The sequence below is a fragment of the Scleropages formosus genome, chromosome 13, assembly GCF_900964775.1.
Source record: "Scleropages formosus chromosome 13, fSclFor1.1, whole genome shotgun sequence".
Classification (NCBI taxonomy): Eukaryota; Metazoa; Chordata; class Actinopteri; order Osteoglossiformes; family Osteoglossidae; genus Scleropages; species Scleropages formosus.
The window spans coordinates 9167242-9190347 of NC_041818.1; the positions used below are offsets into that span (position 1 = coordinate 9167242).

Consider the following 23106-nt stretch of genomic DNA (forward strand, 5'->3'; position numbering starts at 1 on the left):
ATGAATGCCCTAATGCACAATATTTCCAATCTGACAAGTAGCCTAACGTAACGTATAGAACCTAGAACGTCACGGTGCGTTTAGCTGCGCTTAATTAGTAATAACATTGTTAAGAAGTGGCACCTGAAAAATCCTTCCGACATGCTACCCTCCCTTACTGTCACTCTGCTTTTGATCCATATTAATTTATGATCATTAATAACTCGGAGTGAATTCAGCATGTTCGACGAAGCTTGATGGATTATGCGCGGTTTATTTTACATCCGGGTTCTTCCACAAAACGAAATAACTCAAAGTCAACAAATTAGAGGGTAAGAAACTATAAATGAGGCATATCTTAAATATTTTACATTTTAAGCAGAATTTGTTTTTCATTTTTAAAACAAAAAATGAATGAAGGCATCGTAATTCGCATTTTGTTTTTCAGATTCGAATGAAAAAAGGAATGAACGCAACGTGCACGGGGCTTCATATCTCCCGGCAGGATTTTTCGAAAGCTCGATATTAGACTCTACACGCTACACGAGCCCGTGTACCGTACGAACTGCACCCATCCTGGTGCAACGATCATCCAATCGGGTCGCAGTATTCTTGATCTACGTTCATTCTGCACCAATAGTGTCTTAGATTTGCTCCCGTGGGCGGAGCCTTTAGAAATAGCGCGGGATTCCACCCCAGAAAAGAGCGGCAAGCTCCTACCAACGGTCGGCTTGCGACAGGCTGGATGCCGAGTGAGCGGTTTACTCGCCATTGTTGACTGTTCATTTCGGAAGGAAACAAGGGGCAAGTAGCACCAAAGTCCTACTTCGTTCGGCTGAGAACGTAAACAGCGGCCTACATAGACAGGAGTTCTAATTAATAGGTAAAGTTCCCTGTCGTCCAGGTTTCGAGCTTTCTTCACCACTCACTTTATGTTTAACTCCTGTTCAAATTGGGAAAACGGGAGTATTTGCTGACGTTTCGCACGTCAGAGCTTTTAACGGCACTTGAACAGGTGGGTGACGAGGATAGTGGCTGTGGAGAAACCGACCCTACAGTTTAGACAGCTAATTTATAAACGGCAGAGGTTTTATAAATAACCACCCGTCTACAAGTCAAGTGGATATTTTGTTTAATATACCGCGCAGTTAAAGCGAACAGCAGCGGTGGTGAGTTTTACATTGTGGAGAGAGAAACTCGAGTAATAAAATTTGAAAGATATAAAGATGTGTCTCCTCCCTCACTCAACGTCCATAATAGCTGCTTGAGCTTGAATACGCAAACGCATCATACAATAACAGGCTGAAAACATCAAGATGAACTTGAGAAAATCAACCACGAAAAGTTTACCAGACCAATGTTTTCGTACTAGTATTCCTGTATTCCCATCCCCCAGTTTTCATGCAAAACAGTCAATATATGTTTAATTTTTTTGGATATTTGTGCTAAAAGCATGTCTGAGGTGAATCTGAAGCCTAAACAGGTGGTGACATTTGCATTTGATTTGTACATATCATAAAGTGTGGGATTTTTGTTTTTTAGTTGGGGCTAAATAATTACTCGATTTTTAAGTGTATGCATATCTTTGTAGTTTCAGGGAGGGGTCAGAACATTGAGTATGGGCAAAACATCCTTGTTATTTCGGACTGTGGCTCTGGGCGCCGCGTGGCCTTCGACCATCTCCGCTCTCCGCCCGTTCATGATTAACTGTGCTGAGCACAGCCACTCCACTGTGTCCAGGCTGCTTTGTTTATCGCCACACAGGATCATCTTCTGATGTGGACCTGTGACAGCAGGTGTGCTCCCTGAGTCCGGAATGTTCTCCGAACTTGCGGCGCCGAGCCAACTTCCGTCCTGGCCCCCCTTCCCCCCGCGCCGCTGCAGTAGTAGTTCCAGTCTGCCGTCTGAAAGGAGACGCGGATCTAAGTGTTCCCAAACACTCGTGCTCTTTGCACTTGTTTGCTTTATACAGACTTTCTCCGTGAACTCTCAACTGTATTTTCATCTGGAGACTTCGAGCACTGCATCACAGCAGATGTAAAGGCTAAACGCTCCAGATACGGTTCTAGACACACATATGACTTCTGCATTTTTTTGCATTGATGACAAATCGTTAGGAGTACTGTACTTGCACAGCACTACTCCTGCATGCTTCCTGTACACAGTAATGAAGTTTTATATGCAACTAAGTTTGCTGCTCTTAGGCATTTCAGACTTTTGTCTTAATTTTAAAGTTAATAATGCTGTCAGATGCAAAAATGTTGTGTCTCTGAGTTCATTTGAAGAATCTTGGTGTGCTGCAGCTTGCCCTGGGATATTTAAGTGTCAAAGCATTAATTATCATTCCTGTGGCAGTGCTGGTGAGAACTGAGAGAAGGAAACAGAGAGAGGAGAGAGATGTCAGGCAGTGAAGAGAAAACCTCTGAATGTTGCTTTGGAATCCCTGCGGGGAGAACGGAGCTGAATCAGGAGTGAGTGAGTGAAAGATGAAATAGGGTGATAGAGGTCTTATGAAGTTAATGAAGGGAGTAATAGATGACAATAGATTGTCGCCAGTAACAGTAGCCATGGTAAATGTTGCTGCGTTCAGTGCCATTCACTTTTGAAGTGTCTACAGCTTATAAAATCAGAGATGATACAGCTGTTTTGTCATTTGATCAGGGAACATTTCAGCTGCGTGTTTGTTTAAAGCTAGATTAAGGTGGAGTGGAACAGACCAGATAGACTAGAATATGAGACCTAACTAAACAGAGAGAGAGGATGGGTGGAGGAGGTTAAGAGGAACATGGAGACTAGCAGGGAGCATACAAAGGACTCCACTTTGTAAACTGTACTGAGCACTTGAGAAGCTGTGACTAGAAGGGCATATTGAACTGGAACAGTGATTTATCTGATGGCTCACTTTTTTTGTGCCAGGTTAATGGTGACACAGGACATTTCCGTACAGTCGTGGAACAGCAAGGAGTGCTGCGGTTACAGTGCACAGTCACTGCACTAAATTACTTTCAGAGGCAGTGTTTCAAAGCTGGACCACAGTAGATGGTAAGTGAGCAATGGTGAGTTTCACATTCTTTGCATCCGTTTTGGATGTGAAGAGAGAACTTTTTGCTTAAGGGTGGTACGGTGGTACAGCGAGTAGCGTTGCTGTCTCATAGCACCTGGGTGGTGTGAGAGGACATGGGTTTGATCCACGCTCAGTCTGTGTGGAGTTTGCATGTTCTCCCCGTGTCTGTATGGGTTTCCTCCCGCAGTCCAAAGACATGCTGTTCAGGTTCACCCATACTGCGTGGGTAATTTCACCCAGTGTGTTTTAGTGTGGGGGATGCGGTGGCGCAGTGGGTTGAACCACGGTCCTGCTCTCTGGTGTGTCTGGGGTTCGAGTCCCGCTTGGGGTGCCTTGCGACGGCCTTGCGACGGACTGGCGTCCCGTCCTGGGTGTGTCCCCTCCCCCTCCGGCCTTACGCCCTATGTTACCGGGTAGGCTCCGGTTCCCCGTGACCCCGTATGGGACAAGCGGTTCTGAAAATGTGTGTGTGTGTGTGTGTGTGTGTGTGTGTGTGTGTGTGTGTTTTAGTGTTTCCAGCATAGGCTCAAGAGCATTGCATCTCTGACTTGGATGAGCGGTTGCTGACAGATGTTATACAGTGTATACTGAAGCAAAGCCCAAATCCCCATATCAGTGTAGCTTTTCTGTTTCTGAGAATACACAATCTCATGTCTCGCAAAGAGGTGATCTCCGACCTTGCATTTGACTATGGCATACTTTATTTAATCAAGATATTCCTTGAGAGCTACGATTAGCATTCTCAATTTTTCTCCTGATGGCTTCAAAAATACAAACATATTGAGAGTTGGGGTGAGGATGTAGACTAGTTGTGGAAGATCTTAAACCTGGGACACTGGAGAATAAGCCAGTGTATACACTTGTGTATTTCATGGGAGTCTCACAGTCCCAAGACCAGAGAGTCATGCGTGGGGTGTATTAAAGCCACAATTTTCATTAAACTGTTCGACTCTCACCGGATCACGTTATATTAAACTGCTCATTGTCAAAGATTTTTCACTGAATTACTAATGTTACAGTTTCACTCATGGTTTAACCCTTACTGGATACTACCTCTCTTTTGTGAATACAATATGACATTTCCTGTTCTACACACTTACTGAAATGTTCACAGTAAGAGTGAGGGGATTTTCTAATGTTTTACAGTCAATAATGCTACTTTGTCAAACTGACAAGCATTGGTATGCAGTAGAAGGATGATGGAGTAATTTAGAATACCTATCTGACCCCAGTTTAAGTGCTTGTTTTACATTTATTGATACATGAATAGTATATCAATAAATAGGTATTATTGTTCTGGGTAAATAACATTTAAAAATGTATTGTTAGTTTTAGTTTTTGATAAAGTCAGTTATTGCACCAGATGGAAAGAAATAGGCATTGACCCTTGTGTTGTTTATTAAATGTATTTACTCCTACTTCATGTATAACTAAGTACAAACCCCATTTCCAGAATAGTTGGGACACTTTCTAAAAATGCAACAAAAACTAACTTGTTCAATCCCTTGAACTTTTATTTAACTGATAAAAGTACAGAAACATTTTCAGTGTTTTCACTGACAAAGCTAATTGTATTTTGTAAATATAAAAAACAGAATGTGATCCCTGCAACACTCAAAAAAAGTTGGGACAGAGGCAAGACAACACTGAAAAGGTTACAAGTAACACTGTTCTGGAAGGTTCCACAATTAGCAGTTTAACCGGTAACAGGTGAGGTTATCAAGATTGAGTATAAAGGGAGCATTCACCAAAGGGTTAGTCTCTGCAAGCAAGGGTGGGTCGTGGTTCACCACTTTGTGAGAGAATTGTCAGTCAGTTACAAGACTGTTTCTCAGTGCAAGATTGCAAAGAATTTAGGTCTTTCAACATCTACAGTTCATAATATAGTGAAAAGATTCAGGGAGTCAGGGAAAATGTGTAAAGGCCAAAGGTGGAAACCGTTGCTGAATGTGCGTGACCATCGAGCACTCAGGTGGTGGTATTTGACAAACCGTCATGCTACTGTGATGGACATAGCCACATGGGCTCAGGAGTACTTTAAAAAGTCATTGTCACTCAACACAGTTTGTCGCTGCATCAAGAAACGCAACTTGAAATTGTATTACGCAAAGAGGAATCCATTTATTAATTTTGTGCACAAACGCCACCGAGATCTCTTTGCCCAAAGTCATCTGAGATGGACCGAAAAACAGTGGAAACGTGTTCTGTGGTCGGATGAGTCTACGTTTCAGCTTGTTTTGGGGAAAAACGGACATCGGATTCTACGTGCCAAAGATTAGAAAGACCATTCAGACTTTTACCAATGAAAAGTGCAAAAACCACCCTCAGTGATGGTATGGGGGTGCATCAGTGCCCACAGCATGGGTGATCTGCATATATGTGAAGATACCATTGATGCGGAGGCTTATGTTGGAATTTTGAAGACACGTATGCTGCCGTCATGACGATGTCTGCAGGACAATGCCAGGCCTCATTCTGCACGAGTTACAACAGCGTGGCTTTGGGGGCATAGAGTGGGTGTGCTTGACTGGCTTGCCTGCAGTCCAGATCTGTCCCCTATTGAAAATGTATGGCGCATCATGAAGAGGAGAATCAGACAACGGCGACCAGACTGTTGAGTAGCTCAAGTCTTGCATACAGCAAGAATGGGCAAAAATTCCACTTGAAAAACTGCAACAATTGATTTCTTCAGTTCCCAAATGATTACAAAGTGTAATTAAAAGAAAAGGTGATGTGACCCAGTGATAAACATGCCTCTGTCCCAACTTTTGTTGAGTGTGTTGCAGGCATCAATTTTTAAATTTGTTTATATTTAACAAATAGAATTAAGTTCATCAGTGAAAATACTGAAAATCTTTTTTGCCCTTTTCTCTGTTAAAGGGTCAAGTGAATGGACAGATTATAGTTTTTAGTTTGTTGCATTTTTAGAAAGTGTCCCAACTTTTCTGAAAATGGGTCTTGTACAAATAATTAAGAGCTTTGTGACCCACTTTATCTTTTTCATTCTCTGCTCTGTTATCACTGAGAAGCACGAGCAGGTTAGCCTCTGGCCTATCTGTATTGGACCTTGTTAGCCATCTCTTGAGCAATGATTGATACTGAAGCCCTCAGTTTAGAATAACTTCATTGGTGGCTTTTGAGTATTGGCTGGACATGCTGTAGTGTGTCCTCAATAGATGGAAGAGAGATTTTAGGCTTGTAGTTAAGAAAATCATTGACAAAATGGCAAAATTTATTCAGGGTACCCACACAACTGTCTTTTGTGTTAACATTGGCTTTTGTTTTGGTTTTAAGCTACCAAAGAGACTACTTCAAGAATTCTGCTGTTTTCTGCAGATAGTAGGTTTCTGGATTCTTTTGACATTTCAGCTGGGAATCAGTATTGGGTAACTGAACCTAAATCTTTCCTCTTAGTGTAGATAATTTTTGACAAAAGCTGTCATATCAGCAGCTGGGCTCAGGTGCCTTTGTGTTAATATTGGATTCCATTTGGGTTTGGGTCTGTTTAAGCCAATAAGAAATGCCAAACTGGTGATTCTTCAATTTCATTTAAAGGTTTCAGTCACAATCTCACTGATATGTGTATTTCTTGTGGTGGGACAATTCCTCGTTTGAAGTGTAACCAGCATGTTGTATTCTGGCGGTTTTGCTAGTCAGCAGGTCTTGAGCATCAACGTGTCTTTGGGGGTTAGGGTAGAAATGTGTCTTGATGTATGCCTTCAATGAATGGGACTTTGCATGTAAACAGTATCGGTATATTTATGAGGTAAGGTATTTTCAAGAATTCTTTCCAGTATAAACAGACTTAAGTACATTTAAGATGTCCTCATTCTCCTCAGCATCTGCAGAATTTGATGCTGTTAACCACCGAATTCTACTGTCTTCTTTTGAACAGCTTGGCATCAGTGGAACAGCGCTGAAATGGTTTGCATTCCCTCTTTCAGATTTTTCCAAGTGGTCTAGCATGGCTCCCATTTATCCCTTCAGCCTCTCTCAACCACAGGGCTTGGTGCTGGGCCCCCTGCGTCTCTCCATCTATACCTCTTCCCTCAGCTCTCCCTTTGCCTTCCACGAATTCTCCTACCACTGCTACATTGACAATAACCAGCTCTTCTTCTCTTTCCCCTGGAACTACAGACCTTTCCTCACATATTGCTGCATGTCTCTTGGACATCTGTCTGGATGTCTGATCACCACCTACAGCTCAAGCTCTCCAAAATGGAGATCCTACACCTCCCAGCTAGTCTGTTCTCCTGTTTAGATCTCTATATCAAACTGGATAACTAGCTCATTTCACCAGCCTTATTGGCTACGAGAATTAGAGTAATGATTGACTCAAGTCTGTCTTTCTCTCAGTATATCAAATCCACAACACAGTCCTGCAGATAAATCCTGCATAACATCTGCAGGATCCATCCTTATCTCGCAACAAACCCTGCAACTCCTTGGCCTACTGCAACTCTCTTTTGTCAGGCCTTCTGGCCTCAGCAATCATTCATCTCAGATGATACAGAATGCTGCTGCATGTGTTGTGTTAGACCTACTAGAGCATTCCCATGTATCCCCTCTCCTTGTTTGCCTCTATTGACTTCCTGTAGCCTCCCATCAATTCAAGACTCAAGTTATGGCCTACAAAACTCACTGTATGTGCTCCTTGATATTGACAAGACCCGATCCTTGCTTCTCCCCAACCAGACTGCTGTGCTTTTCCATCTCTGGCTGCTTGGTGGTCCCTTGCAAGAGGTCCGAAAGCTAAAACACAAAGGTTTTCGGTTCTGACTCTAATGTGATGGAATGATGTCCCTCTCTCACTCAGAACTGCTAAATCTCAACATTCAAGAATGGTTTCAAAACTCACCTTTTTCAGACGCCGTTCTCGCCACTGATATATCATGAGCTCTATTAACGTGTATGTTATTTGTTTGGTAGTGTAGCAGTTGGTGTTACTGCCTTTGGCTCCAAAGGTTGCAGGTTTGATCCCCACCTCCAGCTGTAATACCCTTGAGCAAAGTACTTACCCTAAATTGTTGCAGTAAAATTACCCACCTGTATAAGTTAACATAAGTTGGTGGTATATGACAAATTCACTGTACTCAAGAATCATGTCTATGTAAAACTTTCTTTCTGTTGGCATAATGCGCTTTTTGCAATGTTCTCGGAGATGCATGATGCTTTGGGGAAAAGCATCTGCTAAATGAATAAATGTATATACAAAAAGTAAACCTATTAAATCTTCAGTGAACGTTGGTAATGTGTTTGCTAAATTTTGTGTGTGACATGAAGTGACTACTTTGAAGAGAATAGATGATTTTCACTCTCAAATATAAAATGATTTCATTTTGGATGTGAAGAGAGAACTTTTTGCCTAAGTTTACATTTAGTCACTTAGCAGACACTTTTCTCCAAAGTGACTTACACTGCTAGATACACTATTTAGAATGGGTCACTCATCCATAGATCAGTGAAACACACTCTCTCTGTGACACTCACACACTATGGGGGAACCTGAACATGTCTTTGAACTGTGGGAGGAAACCGGAGCACCCAGAGGAAACCCATGCAGACACGGGGAGAACATGCAAACTCCACAGAGACTGAGCAGGGATCAAACCCACGTTCTCCCGCACCACCGAGTTGCTGTGAGACAACAGCGCTACTCGCTGCACCACCGTGTTAGATTTTCCAGTTCTGCCTGTATAACAGGAATGTCACTAGGCCTCTTAAGTCCTGTTCTATTTCCATGGTGAATGTTCTCAGCCATTTCTTCTGTTCGGTTTCAACAAGTGAGTTCACGGGAATGCCCCTCTGTCCTAATCACAATGCTTCTTTGTTTTGGGCACTGGTCTGTCTGCCCTCTGGGTTTTCTCATTCTTTTGTCTTTTTTTTTCTCTGTTGAACTTGATATGTCCCCAGTGGCCCCATTTGTCTCTCTTGCTGTATCACACTCCTATACCTTTTTGTTTAGAAATTATGTGAATCTTAGGCTTTAATTGTAAGACTGGATATTCATTCGGAAGAAGCAAGATGAGCAGATATTGCATGAGGGGCTGAGAAATGTCAAAATAACTAATACAGCTTTGCATTAATGTGTTTTTGAAAAACCCTTTGTAATGTGAACTGTCATATCGTAATTACAGCTTTGCGTTTAGATTGTTTTTACGCATGCTGAGCCCCAAAACTGATACCTAAAATGTCACTAAATCCTATTACAATCAAGTTACTTCAATAATTAGCACTGTGTATTACAGTATAACATAACATAAAGCAGTTTCCCTGCATTAATTACTCTATAACCCTTTTTCTGTCTGCCTGCACTCTTTCCTAGGTATAACATGCAGTACGTTTACATGCTCACAAATAAAATATACATAAATATAATACTCAGTGCTTATGTATTGATTCTAATTTTGTGCAAAACAAGAGTAAAGACTAAAGGTATGTGTGAAAACTCAGATGATTTTGCATTCGCTGAAAAAGTTGACACGGTGCTTTACAGTGCCTGGACTGTGAGATTTGATGTGGGTTCAATCCCTGCTTGGAATTTGCATTTTTTTTCTCCATGTTCACATGCTTCTCCTCCCACAGACATGAGCTTCAGGTGTGTTGGTGATTCTAAATTGCCAGTTGTGTGTGTGTGTGTGTGTGTGTGTGTGTGTGTGTGTGTGTGTGTGTGTGTGTGTGTGTGTGTGTGGGGGGGGGGTGCATGATTTTATTGTAAGTCACCTAGGATAATGGTGTTGCCTAAATACTACTTAATACTGTATGTGCACTGAATGAATAATGTAAATCCTTTGCACTGCTTAGCGCTCGTTCTGTCCTTGTAAATGCAAATAAATGCCTTGTAAGCCGAAATAGGGATATTAAATGAAACTTGGTGAAAGTCAAATTCTTGTAACTGAAATGGTAACTTGTATTTCGGAGTATCGCTGTATTTGAGGAAGCCAAACTGAAATAGGTGGTGCAAGATATTGTGAAATAAATTATCGTACGACGGGGAAGTATAAGGTTACCTAAGCGTCTGGCCAGTATAATTTGAATACAGATTGCAGCGTATGCTGTGAATAATAAAAGCAGTGGTTTGGAGGGAGCTAGTAGAGTGATGCTGCAGCACTGGGGTGGATACAGCTGTTCTGCATGAACTACTTAAATGTTTTTATTTTTTCATTGAATTTGCCTGTGTGTTACTAGTTTTCGTTGTGCATCTGTTTTCACAAGTTGATGTAAATTGGATTGAAGTCTGTGTCATTTGCAGAAAAAAAAATTTCTCTTGCAATCTTAAAGGGAACAGGTTTCGGATAAACTGGTGTTGTAATACCAGTTAAGGTTGGAGCTACTGACCCTTGTTGCAAGGGTTAGATAAGGAGCGAGTCATTGCACTGGTCCTACAAGACAGCGAAGGTGTGTGATAAGGCTTTGATCTGTGGTGCCTGTGGCATTTCTCAATAAATTTTCAATTCAGCACAACTGTTTGCGTGCTGACAACTCTGACTTGAATGATGGACGTTTTCAGAGTTTCAACATATTATGGAGTCTTTCTTGCAGTTCTACTTCCTTTCCGTATCCCATTTCATTGGGTATATGTGGTGTATCATCTTTCACAAATTAACATTTCATAACGCTTCCTTCTTTGTGTTGTGACTTTCAGCAGAAAGGTTTTGCAATCATCACTGTGTTTAGAATTCTACATCTTATTTTGGTTTGAGTCAAAGCTTTATTGCCGGGTAAAATGTCTGTGCCAGAGACACTCTCTTTTACTTCGGTATATGTGAACGAGGCCAGCAAGTAACACAGTGGTTAGATCTACCACCTTTGGTCTGAGAGAACCAAGGTTTGAGTCCCATGTGCTGCTGTAGTGCCCTTGAGAAAGACACTCATCCTGGTTTGCTTAAGTAAAAATTTAAAGCAAAAATGTGAGAGCACACACAAGCTTACCAAAGTAGTTATGTTTTTTTCTTACGGGATGGATGGTTTCAGTGGGATGCTATCATCAAAGTACCTGTATACATATTGTATAAACAATGACATATATACAAAGTGTATTTGGTTTTGTGCATACTAAGGGGTTCTGAGCACCGAAGCTCCTAACTTGAGTCTTACACTAAGTTCAGTGCATGTTCTGTATTTTTAATATACGATTTTCCAGTAAAAACACCCAGCTGCAGGTAAATAGGTAAAACAGTGCAAGTACTTATCATTGTAAGTCGTTTTGGAGAAAACCTTTGGCTAAATCATTCATACGTTTACATTACATCACAAGTTAACAAATGGAGATACTCAAAAGTTCAAGGGAAGCAAGTGTAATTCAGACAGTTTGAATTGCCTTGAGGGAACGAGTCATATCATAACAACAGCAGGCTTGTAGCAATATGTCACCCGTGAGCTGTATGTCGGAACAGATCTCTTTGCTTCGGTGCTCTTCCCTTTGGGAGCTGTGCAGTGCTTCCCACCGACTGTCTTGAAAGGCCACTCAGGCTGATCTGTGGGGAGAAAGGCCTGTCCTCCTCCCTCTTTCAAATCCTGGCGCGTCCCTGTCTGTGATGGAGGCCGCCCCTGATTGGAGCTGACGACGGGGGCGTGCGACATTACGTAACAAGGAGGGATGAAAGCTTAGCAGCAGAGAGAGGGAGAGCTTAGCACTGCCACTAGAAGCAGGCCTCACTTTCTCTGCAGGAAGGGCCAGAGCAAGACCAGACTCAGAGACGCCGACAGAACTGTTCCTGTCCTGCTGCGCTCACCGCGCCACGCACACCGGCTCCCGTCACTCCCATCGCAGGACAGGGTGCCGCACCTCCTTCCTCCGCTGCTCTCCCATTCGCCAGAGTTCAGCAAAACCCCTCCTCATTCATTTGTTTATGTTTTCCTGCTTTGACTGGACTGAGAGCGCTCTGACAGCAGCCCAGCCAAGGAAGCAGTAAGTGTGTCTGCCGTGCGAGAAATGTGTTACGAACGCGTCAGATTTCGCCTCATGTTTGTTCGCGCCTGTCTCTGATGTGTGCTTTGTGAAAGCCGGTATGTCACAAGTACCGGTAATTCTGGGAAGTTCCACCTGGGAGACTCTCCCCTGGTTTCTCCTGGTGTGGGCTAAAGGGAGTAGTTGCTGACACGTGTATCTGGACATGTGTCTGCTGCCTTTACCCATTCATTCATTGAAAAGTGTGAAGGCAACATCCGCACACTTGACTTGATTCTCGGACTATGCACAGTTCTGTTGCTGTCACTGTTCTTTGTATGCACCAAGTGTGCTGTTTGGCAATTCCAATGTTGCACAGAGATGAATGTGTATTGAGCAAGCAGGTAACCCAGGGCGCTGTTTAATATTTCCCCCTTTTAATGACATCTTTTGATCCTGGAGCAATTCGGCACTTCCTGAACTTGCTGTGTTCATGGTATTACCGTTTGTACCACAGCTTGCATTGTTGTTGTCCATGTTGACCCACAGCACTGCAGTCTGATGCATAACATGTGACAAAGCATAATATGTAATAAGCCTTATGCTTGCAGTTGCACGCAACGAAAGGTTGCCCATTTGTTTAGCTGGCAGACTAACCAGTGTTAAAAGTTCACTTATCTAGAGAAAGATGGTAAAGTCAGTGGAGTGATTTCTAAATCCTTATTGTGTCTCAGTGCATTTTGTTACACCTATCAGGATAGCAAATCTGAGAGACAAAAACCATGACAATCTGTCTGAGTTTGTGGAGTTTTGTGAAAAGTATGCTGGGAGGCAGTTTTTTGGCTAGTTGTCACCTAACCCAGTCTGCAAGCAGAAAAACACTTTGGAATTCCATTTCTTAGCCGACGTTACTTTAAATTCACACCATCACCAGGGTCGCACCCTTGCTTCCATATACTGGTCCCTGCTTGTATATTTCATTGTAATGCAGTATATAATGATAGCCATTTTTGGAATTTGTATTAGTAGTAGTGAATTATAATTACTAGCATTTAGAAAGCCAGATATTTATAAAACGCAACAAAAGAGTGAATGATTTGCATAATCAATTGCGGGTATCATTTTACACACAAATGAAACAAGCAACTCTATGCTAGTGACGTTGCAAAATGCAGCTTTGACACAACCTGATAGTTAGGGAAAACCCTGTGTTGCTTAGGCCGTGTCTTCAGCTCATCGCTGAAGCCGACAGAGTTGAAAGAAACTGTCTCTGCTGACTGTAGCATTAGCACCTCCCACAGAACTGTCGGGAACCTGCATGGTAGCAAGAGACCTCCTTACATAGTAAATAGCAGCCAGTATTTTAGCAGCTGGTAACATAGTGGTTAGAGCTGCTGCCTTTGGATCCAAAGGTTGCAGGTTTCATCCCCACTTCTGGTTGTTGTGAGCCTTGAGCAAGATACTAACCCTAAAATTGTTCCAGTAAAAATTACCCAGCTATATAAATAGGTAAATAATTGTTACCTTAACATTGTAAGTCGCTTTGGAAAAAAGTGTCTGCTAAATGAATAAATGTATCTAACATGTCCAATTAGCTGCAGTGACTACAGAAACTAAAGTTACCCCGAATTATGGTAAAGTGGCACATTAGAATAAAACTTTTGTTTTTGAATTCTGCAGTTTTTTTCGTGGAACTCTTACTTTGGAAGTAGATGTTTAAATTCATTTGGCGGTCTTCGTCATATACAGGACTGCATTTCTTCACCTGAAGCTCTACTGATGCTGTGGTGGCAGGATGAAACCATTGCTCTTAATGCAGACATTTGAAAACCATACCCATGTGGTTCGACACCTATTTGTCCACTTTGTGACCTGAGAAACAGTGCCGAGATGACAAAATGTAGGAATTTTCGGACGGCGTTCGCTTCTTACACCAGAGGTGGAATGTGCGGACATGCAGGGGGATTCAGTGGGAAGAGCTGGGAATGCGGTGGGGAACTGGCCTTTAAGTGTCACTGGTTCCCTTACTTTCTTCCCTCATATGGGTTCTGTGAGTCTGTTAGGAAGTGAATTCCGTTTCTGTTCTTGTGGATGACGGGCTAGGGATGAAAGTGTTGGAGATTGTCTTGAAGAGATTTGAAAGCCCCGTCAGTTGTAATACATTAACGTTCTGGTACAAAGTTCTGCCTTGTTTGTGAGGCACACGCAGTAACCATCTGCTCTTACTTTGCCCCACTCGTCCCTCCTTAACCTTTGCCCAAGTAATATCAGCATGTTGGAGCTACTTGTTCCCTGTGTAATGTGGAGTCTACTGACACTCCATGGAGAAGAGTTGCCAAAGATGTTTGTGGCTTTAGGCAGTCTCTGTGAAAACATTGGGCTTGTCTTCAGTTTACTGTCTTTGGTTTAGCAAACTTAAGGGTGCATAAGGGAAAACCAGAGTTGTCCTTCATGCATTATTGCATTCTCATATCTGTGAATGTTCTTGTATGGGCACACAGAAAATAACTGCATTCGCTTCCATTCTCTCCTCTGTTTGTACATCTTCCTGTGGGGGAGTATAGAAGCATGGAGGGAGAGAAGGGCTTTTCTATTTCAGGAGATAATTGTGTCCACATAAAGACTCTGTTCTCATTTCGACAGGTATTCAACAGTTATTATCCACCCCCAGGGTTTCAAAATAGGGGAAATACAATAGATTACATTTAATTATCATTAAGGACAATTGTTACTCACACTTCCAGTAAACATCTCCTTGAAGTTCAGTTTTTGCCATATTCTCTGAACTGAAAAGTTAGAGAATACCTAGAGGTTTACCTAAACCCAGTTTAGACAGTGTCACTTATTAGCTTAGTAGGTGTTCCTAATTAATTACTTTCATAGTATGATGTTTTACTGTTTTTTTCCCTTTTATATTGGTCATTATTTACTGAACTGAATTGGAGGATTTTGTTTGAACAGTTTGGCTGCAGGTATGAGGATGCAGTACGTGATATGGCCTTCAGGTGCGTTATTTTCTTAGGGGAGGACACAGAAAATACTGCTGTGAGAAGAGATCTTACATAGCTCAAGTCATCATGGAATTACATTTCTCCATGGAAACTGCAGAATATTACATCACTGTGTTTTCAAAAGGACAATATGTTTATCCTAATTGTATTGTGGAATCCCAGCTTAATGCTATTAACTTTACTTACTGTTACTGTAACTACTTTGCAATAATTGCTAGCAGTGTACCAGTAACATTTAAAACTACCTGTTATGTTAAATGTTTTATCTGTAGTTTTAGACATTAAGTCAAGTCAGTAGCCTTCGTATGAAGAGACATTTCACTTGTGCTCATGCTGTTGTTTTGAAGTTTTCTTTTTCCTGAAAATATTAAAAAAAAAAAAAAAAAGTTAGTTTTTTGGAGAAGAATGTTCCAGATTGGTCATATGCCTCTAGCTATTATGTCAACATGTCAAAAAACTTCATTAAAGACTTTAACAGTGCCCTCAAGTTTGACCCTATTGCTTAAATATGAGTGTAAAGTTAAGGACTTAAATTATGGAGGCATTCAGGTGTGTCTTCATGCCCAGAATTTCCAGTAGCTTCCAACCTTAAGAATGACAGTGATTCCGCTTTGGCATTTTTTTTGGTTTTCTTTTTTTGATTAGTTTGTAACATTGCTTATTTTCTGTCTGTGTCAACAAATACATGTCAGCTGCAAAGGATTCAGGATACAGATGTGAGATGGCTTTTATCCCCTATCCTGAATTTTACAGCATTTGTTGCGTAACTGCTGTGTTGAGCCATTTTGTTGTGCGTACGGTATGTGGCAGGTTGAGATAATGACAGTAGCTGAATTCTGGGTCCAGCCTTTTAAGTCAAGGTTTTACCATTACTCAGTTTTTAAATCTCTGTCTTTCCCAAGTGCTTTGTCAAAAATGAAATGGATTTCACTTATGTTTTTCTTCAGGCGGTGAGTGAAACAAAACTGAGGGCATATGGGAACATAACCAGAAAGACAAATAAAAAAAAAAAAAAAAAGCCCTATAATGTACTATATTAAATTTATTCTGTTTACTTTTATGTTGAGCAGTTTTTAAACAATTTACTTTATAAACATTCTAAATTCTAACACAATGTCCCTTCATTCTTGTATAAGGTCAGTTAAGGCATTCTTCAAGGTTTAGTGCTAACTCTGTTACTGTCACTATTATCTCTATTACGCTGCTTTTGGGAAATACTATTTGAAAAAAGTTTATCTTTCATTCCTACACCAGTGATACTTGGTCGTATCAAACTTAATGAACTCTTGCCTGCTTTATCAAATTTCAACAGTAAATGAGCTGTAACCTTTTCTCTCTGAATGCTGGTAAAGCTGTAATACTCATGGTTGCTGGTGATGCTGTTACCTGTAAGCAAATAATTTTTGTTCTGCATTCTGATAGAACTACATTTTAACTCCTCTGATTGTGTTAGAAACTTGATACTAATCTGTCTTTTGCCTCATGTTGCTGCATTACCTAGGTCCTGTTTCCTCTATCTGAGAAAAATTGGCACTCTTTATCTAGACCAGATGTGGAGAAGCTGGTCCATTTATCTTGAGCAGAATCAATAACTGTAATGCTCAACTGATAAGCTTTCCGTATCGGACTGTGTCTAGCCTCCAGTTGATTCAGAATGCTGCTGCTAGGATTGTCACTTGAACCAGGAAATATGACCAGATAACACTGGTCCTTAAGTCATTACACTGGCTTCTATTTAAATTCAGAGATGATTATAAAATCCTCCTCTTAAAATACAAAGTAATTAATGGCCTTGCTCCAGTTTAAGTTAGTGATATAATTAATTCCTATATTCCTGAATGCTGTCTGATCCTTAGATGCTGGCTTTCTTGAACTTCCCCATGATTAATAAGATTTCAGTAGGAGGTGGTGCCTTTAGCTATAATATAGGATAATACTTTATTAATCCATGCAGGAAAATTCACATAGAGCATGTAAACTGTGGAATAATCTGCCAGATAGTATTAGAAATGCCCCTTCCACCTCAGCCTTTAAATCCAAGCTTAAGCTATACCTTTTCTCCTTCACAAGTCTACTGTAGAGTTACTCTTGATTTTTTTATTTTTTTTTTTTTCTTTCTCCCCTCCTTTGTCCTGCTCTCTTCGTTGCTAGTTTCCAGTGTAATTACACTGTGTCTCTTACATGTTGGTAATTACAATCCCATTTTTTTCTTTACGCTCTCTTCCTGGTACCCTGTGGCAGCATGGGAGATTTCTAATTAAGATGCTTAAAATACAAAGTTAAAATCCTACAGGGTTAGTAGCATTATTTGAACTTGATTTATTCAGTTGATTGAGATATATATTATATATATATTTTCTAGATGATGATATAGTAGTTTATTTAGGACATTGGAAAATAACAAGCAATAGCTTGACTACTAGGTGTATGGCTAGTTGCAAATAACCAAATGTTATCAGACTTGGCTCATTAAATGATATTCCATTGCTGATGTTAAAATTGACTTTCTGCTCATATGCATATTCAATGCATGAGGGAACCATAAGAAAACAGTTAAATTATAGTCTTTGTTTTATTTCTGAATTTAAATGGTTCTTTTTACTATATTCTCCAGTTTCAAGTTTTAACTTCTTTCTGATGATCTTTAGTTCAACCAACATGTGTTTTGTATCTTTATTAGTTCCACTCGGTTGCGTTTTACACCACAAAGCAATATCTGTATGTCACAGAAATTCAGCTGGTGAGAGTGCTGCCACAGTTAAAGGGGGACTATTGACTGTTATGAACTGACATAATAGAATATCACAATCGGTTGACCATTTAGCTGGAGAAGTGCACTGAGTGGCCAGGCACTTCTAGGCCTGCAGAGCAGGTGTTTGAGTTCATAATATTACATTACATTTTCATTACATTTATTCATTTAGCAGATGCTTTTCTCCAAAACAGCGTACATCTCTGAGAAACACAATTTCTGCATTATGTTAGGGGAAAGAGAGACAAAGCTGCAGACGTGTGGTTCCCAAGTAAACTTAGTTAGTTTCTTTCTACGGTAAGAGGTGACAAGTCTGTGCTGTGGGGTAGTAGAATATAAAAGTAGTGGCTGAGTGCTTTGAAAGAAGTTCACACAATATCCCAGTAAGATAACTGACTAACAGGGCAACCTCCAAATGCTTACAGCTAAATCGGTGTCATGTGTGGGCAGAGCTCAGTCTCAATGGAGACAGAAAGGACAGATCGGTCAGTGGGAGGTGAAGTTGTGTTTTGTAGTAAGTTACACTCTCCCATTGAGTGTACTTTGCATCTCTGTAAACTTTCTCTTCCCTTCTCCCTTGTGCTCCCTGTTCTGTCCTCTGGCATTCATCTGAATTTATTTCAGGTTGCCTGTTTGGCATTGATTTCTGTTTTGCTGATGGAAGAGGCTCACAAAACAACCAGTAACATTTTTTTCCTTCCTTTTTTGGTTAATACCAACAGTAATGTTGTGGGTGCAAAGGGTAGCTATTTTCCCTCCGAGAAATTAGGACATTGTTGCCATTGCAATTAATTTCTCATCTCATTTTCCCGTTCCTCAGAGCATGCTGCTCACACAGGGACTGAGGCAGGCCGGCGTGGGGCTGCTGACCTTGAGGAGGATATACTGCCTTTCCCGAGCTGCTCACACCTCTGCCCAGAAGGTGGAGTACAAGCCCATCAAGAAGGTCATGGTGGCCAACAGAGGTCTGGCTCTTCTTTGCTCCTGTCTCATTGCACCAAGTGACGTTACGTCACGGGATATTATATTACCTTACAATCCATAGCATCCTCTGGTTACCGCTATGTTTAGTATTTAATTGAACTGTATTTTAAAAATATGCTCTATACAGGCTCCATACTTACAGCAGCTATCCTGCATTACACATACTTGGTCCACATAGTTTTGCTTTTTTCCACAATTGGTAGAAAGTTTCCGAATGAATACCAGCAAGAGGAGAACACCTTAGTATACATACTAAACTGGTATACTGGGCCCACCTTTCTGTTTCACACTAGAAGGCTGTGATCAAGTTTACATTTACATTTATTCATTTAGCAGACGCTTTTCTCCAAATCGTACATCTCAGAGCATACAATTTGTGCATTACTTTAGGACAAAGAGACATAGCTGCAGACGTATGATTCTTAAGTCAAGTTAGTTTCTTCCCACTATTTGCACCAATGTTCATCAAACGAGTAGCTGCATAAAACTCAGAATAGACGAATCCTGATCACCTTCCTACAATTTTTTTTTGAGATACACACAAACATTTATGTAAAGTTGGTAGTCATTAGTCTTTCCAGAATGGCTCCAAGTGTTGTGAATTATATAAGAGCTTGGGTTTTTTTTGGGAGTACTAATGTGGTGTATGATTATTTCTGTAATTCACCCATCAGCCTGGCCTTATGGGCAGCTGGACTTTCTGCAGCAACGTAGACGAAAAAGCCCCTGCAGCTTCGCTAAAAGTATCGTCGTTGCATAAAATTGAGCCTTCTGTCCCTCTAGGCGAGATTGCCATCCGCGTATTCCGTGCCTGCACAGAGCTGGGCTTCCGCACTGTGGCTGTATACTCGGAGCAGGACACGGGCCAGATGCACCGGCAGAAGGCTGACGAGGCCTACCTGATTGGCCGGGGCCTACCGCCTGTGGCCGCTTACCTGCACATCCCTGATATCATTAAAGTGGCCAAGGTGAGAGCGCTGGACTACTAGGGTCTTCACCGCAGGGATTTGCTGGTGCTTGTATGGTTATAGAAATGGGTATGACAGGTAGTTACTTCCAATTTACCTACTTCAGGCCAAATATAAGTGATTTGCATGAAAGGGTGAAGGGGGGGGGGGGGGGGGGGGGGTCTACTGTTACTGTGTTTGAGTCCAGCCAGCTGGTTGCTAGTTGTCTTTTTCTTTCCTCTTCTGCACTTCTTAGAGAAGCTGAAGTCCAGACTTCTCATTATATGCCCAAAGTATGATAACCTCAGTCTCATCATTTATGCTGCTAATGAGAGTTTAGGTCTAAATTGATCCAATATCCACCTGTTTCCTTTCCTGTCTGTTCATGGTATACCTTAATATTTCTTTCAGTGCATCAGTTCAAAGGAGTCCTTTTTTCCTGTCCTGTTTAAGTCAAGACTTCACACATAGCAAAAAGGGGGTGTGTATTCATCCTAACTAAAGGCAGGAATTGAACCAAAGACCCTGGCAGTGCAGCACAGCATACCGTACCACAGGGAAGTTGCACTGTACATGAGGGATATGCTTACATCTAATTTCAGCAGCTTACTTGATCCCAAAGGAGACCTGCGAACTTCATAATTGCTGGAAATCCTTTAATTCCTAGGTATGGTTTAGCTATCCAGAAGCACTTCTCAATAGGCTTTGTTACAGGGGAATAACCTCCATTGAATTATCTCAACTGAAAGAGACATTTCAGTTCATGGGGGTGAATGTACTCTTCTTTTAGTGAAAGAACAGGACACTAACTCCACCACAGAGCTACTGCTGTCTCTTACAGGTACAGAGTGATTTCATAAAAATTTCAAAACCATTTCAAGAAGGTCATGGATACCTTTTAATAATGCATTCAGATTTATTAAGAACACATTTAAAATATGAAAAATAGAATACAGATCATGAAATCCTTCAGCCAGTGTAATAAAACTCCGTCCTGCTTAGGTATTGTTTTATATGATATGCCCTCATTTACCTCCCCTCAAATCAAGCGCTCTTCTGCATTAAGACTATGGAAGTTCACTTTCAGCAGAAGCTTTCCTCAAAAGCAACATACAATTTATGTTTCCTCTACTCCAAATTCCTCTAGCAATGCATTTTCTGACCCTCTGTCTCTGTCTGTCTGTGTTGTACCCCCCACCAGGAGAATAACGTTGATGCAATCCACCCTGGGTATGGCTTCCTCTCTGAGCGTTCTGACTTTGCACAGGCCTGTGCAGACGCTGGGGTTCGCTTTGTTGGTCCAAGCCCTGAGGTTGTCCGCAAGATGGGGGATAAGGTAGAGGCCCGTGCCATCGCCATCAGTGCAGGTACTCCCACCGCGCCTGCTTTTATCACCCTTATGAAACCACACCCTTCTCTCCAAAGCACATCACTTTACCTGCACAGTGTAGTACAGGAAGCTCGAGTGATGTAGAGTAAAGAACAGTACAGTATATTAAAACAGATATTCAGTAGAGAGGAATTGAGTTATTTTCGATTTAGACAATGTTCATATGGGAAAACAGTAGTATTTTTGAAGCGATAACCTAAGACGACATCCAAGAGAGACATAATAGACGAGAAGGATCGGAGACTCCCTGGGGGTCCAGTGTGCTTTCTGCAGCAAGAGTGTGCTTCTATTTTGTATCTGCAGATAGATGGTAATGAAAGCCAGATGACTTACAGTACTGACCTTGCAGTCATCTTCAGAATGATCATGGGTGCAGAAAGTCATATGCACTACAACCCTTTTGCTGTAAAACTTGACAACCCATTCAGTGAGCTGCTGAAATGCAGGGTTAGGACACAACACTGTGGAATCCTTCCATAGAAGTTTTAGCCTTTTAACTTTGTCCCATTTGGTTTGCTCTCATTTTTCATTTGGTTATAGCATGAGCATCGCTGATGTGTTGTGTCTGCTACCTTCTGTTTCTCTCTTTTGTGTGCAGGAGTGCCGGTGGTCCCAGGAACCGACGCCCCGATCTCTGCCTTGCAGGAAGCGCAAGAGTTTGCCAACACCTATGGCTTCCCCATCATCTTCAAAGCAGCCTATGGGGGAGGGGGCCGAGGCATGCGGGTGGTGAGGGAATATGAGGTGAGACAATCTAAAAGTATGTGAAGTAAGTCTGAAATGAGGAGGTAGAGGGTGCGTAAAGGAGTCTGAAGAGAGAAGTGGAGCATGTGAGTGGATCTGGTGGAGACATACTTATGTGAAATTGTATAAGTATGTGTGTCCCATCATTGAAATAAACAAAAAGCTTTTAAAAGCATTAATTTGCATATAGCAATAAAACCGTATGGACTTTTTGTATAAATTATTCTGTAAATATATGGAATAAAATATTGAAAAATACATGACAATGTCTGAATCTATTGATTGCATACAGACTGTGTCCTTACTGCGGACCTGGTTGTAGGGTGTGTTGTGTTGTGTGGTGATGTGGTTGCTTTGGCCTGATGGCCTGAATGTGACTGGTGCAGGAGCTGGAGGAGAACTACCAGCGTGCCTACTCGGAGGCTCTGGCTGCATTTGGGAACGGCGCCCTCTTTGTGGAGAAATTCATCGAGAAGCCCAGACACATTGAAGTGCAGATCTTGGGTGAGTTTGTGTGTGTGTGCGTGCTTGTTTGTCTCAGGGGTTACTACTGTATGCCAAGTGCCTGGGATTATTTTTATATGGATTAATATTTTAACTTTTGATAAAATTATTATAGTGTAATAATTATTGGCCATATCGTATACAATAACGTATACATTGTTATAATTAATAATGACTGTAGAATAATAGTTACCATCTTCTGTGGTTTGTGTTGTAATATTTTAAGGTTTCTGAAGGACATAAAGCCATAGGTCTCACTGTCTCATTAATTGTCCAAAAGATGATTTACAGATTACTTAAATATGTTTTTCTAGGACGCATTGCAAAGCATTTTTGAGGCATCAGGGAGGAATTATTTTCAGGTTTTCTTTAAGTGGAAATTTCGATTTTAGTTTTTTCATTCCCTCCAGTAAATGTAATTGCAACCATTTTTCAGCAACTTGCTGGTTAAAACAGGCTATAAAAATAAAATGTGATTAGTCTGTTAGAGCTGCTTCACTGGTGACTTGTGTAGAAAACACATGCATCTGCGAAGTTGCTGTGCTGCTAGGCTAAATCCAGCTTTTCAGCTTTTTAAAGGTGGCATGCCAGCCACAACAACTCCTCACTAAGCACCCGTAACAGATCAAGACTTGCGTTGTACTGCCTCGATGGAACCCTTAAGCCCCTGGCTCAAACTCGTAGCTCTCTTAGATTTTATTTAGAAGTGAAATTAATCAGTTCCTACAGCATGTTTAGTCCTAATTTGTAATGATAATTAGCCAGAGAAACTTCTTTCTCTTAATGTGATTTGGGAGATAATTCAGTGTGAAAACAGCACTTTTTGCTGTTGTGCATGACC

At 41.3% G+C, this 23106-nt stretch overlaps 1 protein-coding gene across 2 annotated transcripts in view; it reads left to right on the forward strand.

Annotated features, from left to right (window-relative positions):
• The first annotated feature begins 2727 nt into the window (after positions 1 to 2727).
• pcxb (pyruvate carboxylase b) overlaps positions 2728 to 23106 on the forward strand; it is a 108162-nt gene continuing 87783 nt past the window's right edge. Inside the window, exons 1-6 of one of the 2 annotated variants that reach the window (XM_029257662.1) lie at positions 2728 to 3021; positions 18517 to 18661; positions 19464 to 19648; positions 20829 to 20994; positions 21616 to 21761; positions 22148 to 22265. In XM_029257662.1, coding sequence (XP_029113495.1) covers positions 3019 to 3021; positions 18517 to 18661; positions 19464 to 19648; positions 20829 to 20994; positions 21616 to 21761; positions 22148 to 22265 — 763 coding nt within the window. In that variant the 5' untranslated portion in view covers positions 2728 to 3018. Of the gene's footprint in view, positions 3022 to 11655; positions 11955 to 18516; positions 18662 to 19463; positions 19649 to 20828; positions 20995 to 21615; positions 21762 to 22147; positions 22266 to 23106 lie in introns of those variants that run through there. The other variant, XM_029257663.1, reaches the window with a different exon arrangement.